At 38.9% G+C, this 12,290-nt stretch overlaps 1 protein-coding gene across 2 annotated transcripts in view; it reads right to left on the reverse strand.

Annotated features, from left to right (window-relative positions):
- SNTG1 (syntrophin gamma 1) overlaps positions 1–12,290 on the reverse strand; it is a 215,569-nt gene that overhangs the window by 27,886 nt on the left and 175,393 nt on the right. For both annotated transcript variants that reach the window (XM_081917551.1, XM_081917550.1), the window contains 2 exons: positions 5,315–5,431; positions 3,730–3,801 (listed from right to left, as the gene is read on the reverse strand). In XM_081917551.1, the coding sequence (XP_081773677.1) occupies positions 3,730–3,801; positions 5,315–5,431 (189 nt within the window). The remainder of the gene's footprint in view (positions 1–3,729; positions 3,802–5,314; positions 5,432–12,290) is intronic.

Raw genomic sequence — 12,290 nt, forward strand, 5'->3', positions numbered from 1 at the left:
CTCCTGGTTTGTATTTTGAGATTCACATATCTTGGATAAATATGCCAGAACTGATTAGTTTGCTTCTTTCATAATGAGCTCAGGTAAGTTTGATATACTAGCTGCTGATGTTTCTTTCTATATATTAGTACTTGGGCATTTGGCTCCTCCTTTGTATTGTAACAGAGGAAGGCTCAGTCCCAGTTCTTGTGCTTCCAAGGCTACAGCTGCTGGAACTGCACATGACCCTCCAGATGTTGGCTTTTAACTACTCTCACCCCTGACCAGGGACCAGGCTGGATGGGGCTAATAGGAGTTTCCTTTCTTCTTTATTTTATTCCTTTTTTTATTCTTGCCTTTTTATTATTTCTCTTCTGTAGATTAGTTTGGCTTTTATTGTATTCTGTGTTTGAAACTTGTAATAAAATTTGATTTAAAAAAGAAGTTCCAGTTTATTTCCTAGTTGGACATAGTGACCGATTCAGGTTGAGGGGAAAAGAAGAGAAATAATTCCAGATAAAACTTGATAATCATTATGACTTTAAAAAATAAAATAAAAATAAATTACATGTAAAATGGATCACCAGCCACACAACACGCACATTCAGGCAATTATTCAATCACTCATCTTCAAGCATCATCAATAATCAATTGTAACTGATTCCTAAAATCTACTGAAGGTGCTGTCTTGTCTAATACATGGTCAAATTAGACACAGTGGAATTTCCATACACCAACCTGTAAACATTTTCAGATTCAACTGATTTACATAACTTATTCCAGTTTCTAATGTCTGGAGACAGAACCCTAAAAAGAACTTTATGTTGAGCTAGGTACTCAAAAAAGTTTGCTCTACTTTTTGTTGTTGTTGTTGAAAGTAGGGAGTAAGGGGAATGCAAATGTAATAAAGCCTGTAGCACAACTGTCAAGTACTTGGCTCATATCCCAGAAGAGTTTAAACCAGCATCTCTTCTAATGGGAAAGTGCAACACTTGCTGGCCTAATTAATACTGATTTTCATGTTAAGTGAGAGCAATACATCTGTCTAAGGGAGACAAGGACTTAAAAATAAATTATTTCAAATTAAAAGTACTCAACAAATGCCAAGGTTTGGCATTATATATATTTGGTCTGCTGCTTCACAGACTCTATTTCTCTCTGTGTGTACCTTAAAAGTACCTTGTAAGTATGATACTAGATGCAAAATAATTCAGCTTCTCAAGCTTCTTGATGATGGAACTGAAAGAGACTGGAGATAACCTGCTCTGAACAATGTTTGTTTTGTGGCCCCACTCCCTTAATTTATGGGCCCTGGCTCTGGTTGGACAGCACAAGGAATTTTCAACATGTTGACACAATGCTCAATAGTAACTTTTGAAAAATATCTGCTCAGGAATGCAAGCCTGTCGACAGACACTGCAGATACCTGTCTTTCTTAACATGCAGTGCTAGGGAAAGCTTCAGAAGAGAATTGCTTCATGTCCCATTCCTTGCCCGTCCTGTCCCCCAAACCATTTGGTGTGAAATTTTCCTTTATAGAAGTTCCATTATCGTGTTCAGTTAAGCAGAGGAGTATCAGCATTAGTAATTGTTGATTGTTGCTTAAATGGCTATTGCCAAGGGGAGCCATTGGGGATAGAGAGGGAGAGAGAGCAAGAGCTAAATGAGGGGAGGAAGGAGAATGAAAATGAGAAATTGGAAAGCACATTTGGAGAGAGAATGCCAGAGGCAGAAACAGGGGAGTGAATTTAGGATAAAATGATGCCTCTTCCTTGTGCAATAAATGGACATGATGCAGAAAGACTGGCTTGGTTCTAATCATTGCCTTGAGTCCAGCCATTTGTGTGCTAAGAATTACTTATGCACACAGTATATCCAGGCTCAGGGCCTTACCATGCCTAAATGACACTGACTAGATGCTACAGCACTGAATCCCTAGAGACAATATTAAATTAAGACTGAAATGACTAAGTTTCTGAAAAAAAAATGGTTCATCACTTAAGGATAAATTACAATTTTCAAACTAAGTGTAATGGGAGAACATATCTTAACACTTCCAGTAGAAACTAGTAGTCTTCATTTCTTGCCATAATGTTGTGATAAAGCTGAATTTATTTTCCGATCACCAGATGCCACGGTATAGTAAAGTTGGGCAAATGATGGTTTTAAATTCAGCTCCTGTTGCAAGGCATTAGCCAAATAGCCACTTCTACTTCTATAATCCCAGACACGATATACTGTGAAGTATTGTTGTGCGTACATTAGCTGTTTTAACAACTCCCTTTAAAATTATTTGTTATCATTCATTTACTGCTTGGCATTTAGGGCTCTACATTTAAAACAAATTGGACTATCATAAACCCTATCTTATTATGTTTCATTAAATGTAAAGCACAGATGGCACGTGAAGATAAACATCAGATAAGAATAATTGCATTTTTACACTCAATACTTTAAAAAAACAATTTGGCTACCAGTTTGTCACTTCTCAATGGTGTTTATATGATACAAAAATGAGGGGGGAAGTCACTTAAAAAGTGAATGTGTGTACTGATCAAGGTGATTCATTCATTCATATTGCAAATGTGGGAACATTTATGGTTACGATTCCTAGAGTCATTTGTGAAATTGCCCTAAATTTACAATATGGTTTCATGCAAGCTGTGGTATCATTAACAAACCTCACCTAATATTTGGAAGCAGATTAAATAAAATTGAATAATGAACCCAACACATAATCTATTCAACAATAAAGCGGTTAGGGCTGGTTCCAGGTTTGAAGGGACTCTTTTGGCATAATGCCCTCTGGTGGGTCTCTCCCATATGAGTGCTTACTTCACCCACTGTGACAGTCGAGCACCAGGGTAACTTGGGGCCACCATTCCTTTGTCACAATTCACAACTTCTACAATACACAAGAACACCCCTGGAGCACCCCCAATGTAATGTAGGTCTCAGCCATTTAAATGTCTCACAATTTCTCAGCAATGCTACATTGTGACTGGCTTGGGACATTGTAGGAAAGTTAAATGGTGGCTCCAAGCTGTCCTTATGCTCACTAGAATGCCTGCGATGAAGGGATGCAGCTCAGGGGCAAAGCAAATGTTTTGCATGTAGAAGGTTCCAGGTTCAATCCCTGGCACCTCCAGGTAGAACTGACTGTGCCCCCTATCTGAACCTCAAAGAGCGATTGCCAGTCAGCACGAACAGAACTGAACTAGGTGTACTAATGTTCTAACTTAGTATAAGGCAGCTTCCTCTACTCCTGAAACAAGGGGGTGTGGAGGAAGCATCAGTAGCCAGTCATGCTCTGTGTCGGTAGATGTCAAAGCACCAGACACTGTCAAAGGTGGCCCAGTGCTGACATTGGCCATATGAGGTGCTGTAGCTCAGGCCTCCTTGAAAAATCAGGCCCTCAGAGTTGGAAACTCTACTCTACTCTAAGGTGTATATGGTGTCTGTGGAATGACTATGATTGTTCCTTGTTAAAAGAAAGGTTCCTGACAAAGCTACCCTTCTTATTCCACATGATGCTTACAAGGTCAGTGGCAAAATCTTAGCCCACATTAGATCCTTTCCCCCAAATTATTTCTATCATTTTGAAACTGTTCACACAGACCATTTTTCTCCACCAACTTGACTTCCATGGGATATTTTGCTAGCAGTAGTCAATGACTAAATTGTGTTTGGTGAATACAGCCATTCCTCCTTCCCCTCAGTACAATGAAGTTGCATTTTTATTCTTCATACCTTGAGAATTTTGTACATAATCTCATATACAGAAAATGTTCTTTCGGCTCGTGTCCAGTCCCACGTAGTAACCTTGGGTGAAAATAAACAAAATTTAATTGAACTGTTTTTTCATCCAGTTACATCGGTTGGAAAGTAATGTCAAACTATGGTGTACAGCAGGGGTGGGAAACCTTAGGCCTGAGGGCCAAATGTGGCCCTCTAGTCTGGCATATATGGTCCTTGGGACTCTCCTTAAGCTACACCCCTCCTCACTTGCACCCTTATTCTGCAGCTATGCCCTCAAATCCTCCTTGAGTGCTTTTGTCTGGTTGGAATGCGTCCCTGAGCTCTGATAATGACTCCCACTCACCTTTGTGGAGGTTAGAAAGGGCATAGCTGGAGGGGGGCAATGTCCTCAGAGGCATAGCTGGAGGGGGACAATGTCCCCAGGTGCATTTTTCTAGGGGGTGCTGTTCATGCCGCCCTGCCAACCCTGCACCACTTCACAAGGCTGGAATCTAATCTGAATGATTCAACAAGCATAACCTGAAAGCTCTGCAAAACCAATCTCTGTGGGCAAGCTCCTTACAAAAGCAGTTTCAGTGTGATATACCCTCTTTATTGGACACATGCCAAATAAGACACAGCATATTTACTTGGCACAGATGCCACACAGAGGAGGACCTCTAACAATGATCTCAGAAGGCAGCCGAGTTTGTTCACATGGGAGTAGACAGTCCTTCAGATATCCAGGTGTCAAACTATAAAGGGTTTCAAAGGTCATCACTAGAATATTGGATTGAACCTGGACACAAAATGGAAGCCTGTGTAGCTAGCACACTAAGGGATTCATACACTCCTTATATGTGGCCTGTATGAAGAGCCTGACCTCAGCCTTCCGGACCGACTAAAGTGTCTTTTTTTGTTTTAGCATCCTGTTTAAGAGCTTAATCAAACTTTGGGCCTAAAGAGTTATATTTCTATGCACTGAAAAGTTTTCCCTTTCTTCTTCCTTATCAGATTTGCTCCAGCATAGGGAAAGAATCAGGCAGTCTTCTGTAGCATGGTCTAATGTTGGCGCCCACGGCCTGAAGCAAGATGAGTGCTGCATCCCATAGTCAAGTTTGACTGGACTTAACCATCCAGGGGTCATTTATTTACCTTTACCTCATGTAGAATATATTGCAGTAATCTAAGGAAAAGAACGAGGGTATCTCCCCAACCTCATTCTTTTGTTACATGGTCAGAAACAAAATTGTACACTAGAAGAAAATTCTATCAAAAATTTCCCCCCTCATACTTATTAGATATTTCTTCATGATTATGACATCAACAGAGAAGGTAGTTTATGGAAACATGCTGTATAAAGATCCGAGAGTTTCTAAGTTTACAGAGAAATTTTAGTACTGGGAATGGACAAAATTAGTTGTAAGGTCATTTCTTTTCGTAGCAATTTTGTGTTAATAAATCAAATTTTCCCATCACTATTGTTGCTTTTCCTTACAACAGAGCTGAATGAAATGCCCAGGAGTAACATAAAACCTTTATATCAATTTCATAAAAACCATTTAATGGGCAGCCAATAAATGGTACTAATACTTACTGGAGGTGCTATAAATTTATAAAGTGAAGAACCTCTCAACGCTAGAAACTTTGGTGTATACATTCTGTCCTGAAGAGAATCTTGTTCTCGTTCTTCTGTCCAGCCTGTGTAGACTATCTGGCAGAAAATACAAATAGTTTTGACAAATTCTACACACATACAATGAACATTTGTTATGAAAATATGCAACATTCAACAGCCTGTTTCTAGAAGTCCCACGAAATTTCTACTGACACAATCCACGTCTTGAATTGTGCATATGTGTCACTCAAGATTTATTAGCACAGAAAGTCATTCAACAATATACATGGCATGCACAACTCATCCCATACATAATTTCAAGCCTTCAATTGTGCAAACAGCCCACTGTTAATTAAAATTCCTAATGAAATGCTTCTTTTTGGTTTTCTTTGCAACTGTGTGAAATAAAAAGAAGATGGAAATAAATTTTCACTGCATTGCATAAAAGAATATAATTGCACTTCCCCACATTAGATTATTATGTGAAAATGATGTTGCAACAAATATACTTAACAGTGCATTCAAGCATGTTTGCAAACTTTATGTGACAGTTTTGTTACAGGAAACTCTATTATATTATACTGAGAGAGATGTACCAGCTGTCCAAACATCATTCATAACATTGCCAAAACATGTATCATATGATGGTCATAATCACTTGTGAGGATACTCATCTTGTAGTGGACCATGAACCTGAGTCTCAGGGTTGAGCAAAAAAAAAAATTGTGATCCAAGTGCCTGTCTTTAACCTCTTTTAGAAGCAAAAGAAAAGCATAACTCAGACAATGTTACTGTCCTTTAAACTGCATTCACTGTAAAATGAATTACTTGACAGTAGACTACCTGGAGAATATAGCATGTCTTTGTTTTTAGTACCCCTGATTAAAACTGTAATTGAAACACTAGGCCTAAGCAATTGTATTTTTATGCATCGAAAGATTTTCCCTTCTCTAGTTTCTACTTAGTTCAAAACTAGCAGCATGGAAGAGTTGCTGTGATTTATTGAAAAAACATCTCATCTGCTAACTACTTGTGACTTTGAATGTAGCTTTTTACTGGAAATTGGGGAAAAAATCAAGCTGCAGCAAAAATTAAGAAGAATTGGAAGCGCACTTCCTTTGCATCAAAGAGTCGCTGCTTTTGAATCTGGAAGAAAGACCATCTTTCAAGGCAAGAAGCACCTAATTGTCACAGGAATACCAGAAATGGCTCAGTAGACTAGATCCAGCTACTAGGCTGGTCACCTTTGTGCCAATATTATAGGAGTTACCGACCCTAGAAAGATGTAGGGCCAACTAAAATGGTCTATACCCTTGATGACTTTTAGACACAACTGATTTCTACAATGCCTTTGTGGAGTTTGCTACTGCCATGGCTAGCTATCCAACTGATAGATAAGGAAGATAATTTACATGATGGCTCCTACATTTGCAGGTCCAATATCTTGAGATTCTGATCTGCTAGTTCCCATAAATAAAGTTAATCAAGTATGTGTGAGAACTGGGGATATTTAATTTATAAGCAAGGGATTTTGTTCATTTAAAAAATTTTCTCTCTGAAAACCTTGATAATATTTTATAATGTCTCATGTCATTTATCAACGCAGATAAAGCCATTTGTTCTATATAGATGCATTGATATTTCACACTGGATTTCCCCCCCCAGTATTAAAGCAGTCCCAGAAATTTAAAGCAATTGCTCTTTGATATATTGTTCCCTTGTCTCTCTACATCATGCGAATGAATTAGATTGATTTCACTGACGGGCCTTTCTTTTATTAAAGATTTATTAACATAAAAAGGATATTTTTGATTCAGACCGTACAGCACCTGTCAAACTGTTAATTCAAAAGACTACAAGATATCAGAAGCAATATTCAAGACCATCTCTTGCTGCATTGCAAGATATGAAATTGATCAGGGAAAGGGGGAGACCCTATAACTTTGTTTCAGCAGAATTGTAAGTACAGTAATTTATATTACTGATATGCTCACTTACCTAAAGGAAATCTTACAAAAAAAGGGGGGGGAGAAAACCATAGTTAGATAAACAGCTCATAGGACACCAAATAAGTGGTTCCTGCATGCAAAAACCTATGCTGTGGGGATCAGAGATCAGGAAAGTAGATGCAACCCCTTGCCCATATTTTCAAACCTTCCCATGTTCACCCCAATTTTTCCGCTGCTTTAGCCCAATATATATCCCCCCGTGCCATTTGTTTTTTCAGCTCTACCATTCTGAACCACCTCAAATGGCTCTGTTTGCCTTGAAAGCCTTCCCCATGCTTCTCATTTACTCTTACAAAACGCCATCAAAACCTGTGTAAAAAACTCATCTTTTTGGATTTTACAACCCATATGTCCAGGGGTGAGAAATCTTTTTCAGCCAAGGGCCATATTAACTGGTTAGAAAACTGCTAGGGGGATGCATTCCAGTAGATGGTGTGGGCAGACCCTCATCTAAGCACTTGCTCTCAACATACACACTATAACTGGGTGTTAGAGACACAACACACATACTCATGCACACACACACACACACACACACACACACACACAGGAAGCTATATTCCGTGCTTTTTTCCATTAAAAATGTTTAGGGGTACTCTCATTTTCCTACTTATATTGAAAGACTGCCCCTCAATGAGGCCAAACCTAGATTCACAAAATGTTTAGGGGTATGCGTACCCCTGCACCCCCCCCCCCAGAAAAAAGCACTGGCTATATTCCATGGAAATGGGAATATATTTAACTCTCACACTCTGTTTTCTCCATATACAAAGTTAAGAAAGAAGAAAGAAAGAAAGAAAGAAAGAAAGAAAGAAAGAAAGAAAGAAAGAAAGAAAGGCTCTCTAATTTTCTTAATCTGCCCTAAAGCATATAACATCAATGACAGCTGACCTTCAAGTCTGGCTTTCAAAACTGCCATTTCAAAATGCAATTTCAGACCCTTTTTATTTACCTGGGTCTTTCAAATCATCATCATCATCATCATCATCATCATCATACCCCGCCCATCTGACTGAGTTGCCCCAGCCGCTCTGGGCGGCTTCCAGCATATGTAGAAACATAATAAAACATAAAACCTTAAAAAGTTTTCCTATACAGGGCTGCCTTCAGATGTTTCATAAAAGATATATTCATCTCCTTGACATCTAATTGAAGGGCATTGCACAGGGTGGGTGCCACTACCGAGAAGGCCCTCTGCCTGGTTTCCTGTAACCTCACTTCTCACAGTGAGGGAACCACCAGCAGGCCCTTGATACTGGATCTCAGTGTCCGGGCTGAACGATGGGGGTGGAGACGCTCCTTCAGGTATACAGGGCCAAGGCAATTTAGGGCTTTAAAGATCAGCACCAAGACTTTGAATAGTGTTCAGAAAAGTAAGTTAGTTGCTTTGTGTTACCATATAGTTTTATTTGTGATCTGCACTGTTAAATTCCAGTTTGTTAATTTTATATATTGTTAGTTTGGAAACATTAGTGCAACTGAAAATATAACTGGCCTGGGGGTCAGCTTGGCTGCCCTGCATTGTGAGGCATCCCTTCATCCAGATACAACCCTGTTCAATGTCAGCCATCAGTCAGGAGACTGACTCAGAGACATCCCCAGTGCCTAAGCCAAAGCCTACCAGCATCTGTGATCAATAAAGTTGTGGCTGTTTTCAGGTCCAGAACATTGTTGTGCCTGTTTATTCTTATGTTTTACTACCCCTTCCTGGCTCCTGGGGGCTTCCTGCACATGGCCCTGCGGCTGCAAAATATATGTGTTAGTATCTATAGTTGTTGATGCATGTCTCGTTTTATTCAATCCAGCATATCTATACAGTAAGAAATCATCAATGTGTCTTGTTTACTTGCCATGCAACTCACCTGCCCACTGGCATAGAAACATTATTCTGTAATCCCATTAGGCTGTCAAATTTATCACTAAAAGGACCCTACTGTCCTTTTTTTCAAAGGAATGCTATGGTTTGCTCAAGGATCTAGGGACATTCATTGACAGTCTCCACAGAGTTGTTCTCCACAAATTCTTTGATATGAGTTTCCTACACATTGTGACCAAGAATTTACCATGCATCAGAGAGTCTTGTGTACTGCTTCACATTCCCCCTGAAAATTCACAGCAGACTGTTTGCTACTATAAAAATCATAGCTGTGAAAGACAAATTGAGCTGGGACTGCAAAGAAGTCCAGAAGTCTTAGTGGGCTTGGATTAACTTAATAGTGTTGAGGCAGCAGGGATAAAGTATGCTTTGGGTAAGTCTTTTGGATATTGAATTTCCAGTGTAACTAACTTACAGGCATAACACTAGTCTGGATAACTAAATGACCTACTCCCACCCCCTAAGAGCTTGCTCCTCGTTTATATTCAGGCACTACAGGGTGGCTAAGAATTGAGAGAGACCAATTTATTGCAAGATAATTCTACTTATCCCCTTTCCTTGGCAGTAAGTCATTTTGTTGTTGCTATTTAGTCTCACTGGACCACTCTTCAATCTTGATTTCCTACTATACTGCCTGCATTCTGACTTCTGAAGCTGCTCCACTGTGACTTATCATGGTTTATGGCTCAAGATAGCTACCTTCAGCTCGATTTTCAGCCAAAGATACAGTATTGCTCTGACATGGTCCATCTCCAGCCCCATTACCATTGTGTACTGGTCTTTCTTCCCAGTATTTACAGTCAATCCACCTTTTTTTGTTTCTATCACATGCTTGGATTTTGAATGCGCTTCTATAAAATTAATCACAAATTACAAACTGATCCATTTTATTGCACTCCAAATAGTTTACTACACAGCAGTCAGGTTTGTCTAAAAGAAAGTTATAGGAACACAAACATCAGAAATAATCAAACTTGATAATATGTAGACATAAGATTAAATTGCTAGCAGAATTATACCATTACAGAAAGGGCCATTAATCTTCTAAAAGAGAAATCAATGCCTATAATTGAAAGAGGATAGAATAATCAAGGTATATAATTCCAATTTCAAGTCTTGAAGTGATGGTGTGTGCTGGCTATATTGTAGGTGCAAACAGCACAGATAAAGATAATGGAACCTATAAACAGTGTTAAGAGGTAACTAAAGTAATTGACAGATATAACAATCTATTACAGCAATTGTATATAAGAGTACATGCAAAATGGATTCATAACGTATGTAACATCAGCTGAATTTCATTGTAAAGCTGAAGCCGAAAATAATGCATTGTAGTTCTTGAGATCTCCAGATTATATCTCATTTCATTACTTCATCAAAGCTAGATTAGTAATGAAGAATTTTTCATGGTTGGCAGATTCCAAAAACATATTATCCGATGCGACTCATTTAAAGCAATTTAGCAAGCAGAACTTCCAGAAATGAAGTTTATTGTTGCCCAGAAGAAGCATCAACACTGGAATAAATTTCCCAAATATGAAAGTGGCAGATTAACTTTGTGGGTTTTATGCTATATGGGGCTCTGCTCCTTTACATTTGTGTGTATCCTGTAGGTATATGCATTACAATTTACAAGAATTTTCTTATTTATTTCATTCCTTTTAAAAACCACCATGGGAAGACTGAATTGTCTAAAGCAACCCAGCTATAAGAAAGACTACCTGAGCTCCTAAACTGGTTTTATTAAATCAAGCTTTGGCCATAAGATTTTGCTTTCTTTATGCTATAAAAAACAAAAGGCCTCACTTGTTATAAAATAAACTCAAAGCACTTTGCAAAAATAAAAATGCATAAAAAGGAAATAAAACCAATTACATAGATTAAAACTATACAGGAAGGCCAGGGAAGTACGTACTGGAAGCGGTGTCACTCTGCATGTCAAAAGAGAGTAGAAACATTCATGGGGATAAGGCTATGAATAACTGCTAGTGTCAGGGACTGGCAGCATGGGGAAGAGTAGTGGAAGCTGCCTGCCCAAGAGCCCCCCAGGGAAGGCACAGAAGACTACTTAGATCTTGGTTCCTGTTAGTGAGAAACTGGCCACACCTGAGAGGTACTAGAAGCAGGAAGCTTGAGGGATCACAAAGAGGCTGGTGGTTCGGAACATTTCAGTTTGTGGCTCAGTAGTACTGGAAAGATAGCAGACAAAATGCCCACTAAAGCAGAGAGGAACTCCCAGTTTGGCCTATCCTGTCTTCTATAATTTTGTTCAGCCAACCCACATGCAACATATACTGATTTCCCAACAACTTAAAAAAAAAAAGTTTGATGAATTCTAAGCACCTTCCCTGGCAGCTGAACATGGGATAATATTTTCCTTCCTGCAAAGCGCACAATGGATCCTTCTCAGAAATGCATTTCATGATTCCAGAAGGTTGATGTGAAAGATAGATGAGGCTGCCATACACAGGCTGTAAAATTTAGTATTTAAGGGTTGAAGATAAATGGGAGGGCAGCTGTAGATTTGGAACGGAAGCTGTTGCTAGATCATTTGCAGCTTAAAATATATGTTCTCATTTATCTATGTGGCCTAGCCCCTCTTTACAGCAGCACTGAATAAACTGTTTGTGTGCATATACAGCAGCATGACTTTCAGATTCGTTAAACTTCAAAAATAATAATGTAACATTCATTTCAAAATAGAATAAGAGTCCTAGTGACCTGATTAAGTTAAAGTGCTTACACTGCAAACTGATTTTCCATCTGTTGATGGCGATGAGATAAGGAAATGGCTCCCAAACAGGTGGACATGAAGCTTGATGACCAACAGGCAATTAGATAAATCCATGGAGCAAAACTATCAATGACAAATTAAATCTTATAGCTATATGCCACCTCAAATAACAGAGGCAGTATTCTTCTCAGTAGTAGTTGCAAAGCTTAAATTGTAAAAGAAGAGATGCAACCATAATTGCCATTTTGGAAGTGGAGGCAAGATAGAAACTCAACAGATATAGCTTTTCCTAGTATAGAGACAGACAAGTGTTAAAAAGGGTTGGCCCTCCAGATG

This window comes from Podarcis melisellensis, assembly GCF_964234715.1.
Source record: "Podarcis melisellensis genome assembly, chromosome: 7".
Lineage (NCBI taxonomy): Eukaryota > Metazoa > Chordata > Lepidosauria > Squamata > Lacertidae > Podarcis > Podarcis melisellensis.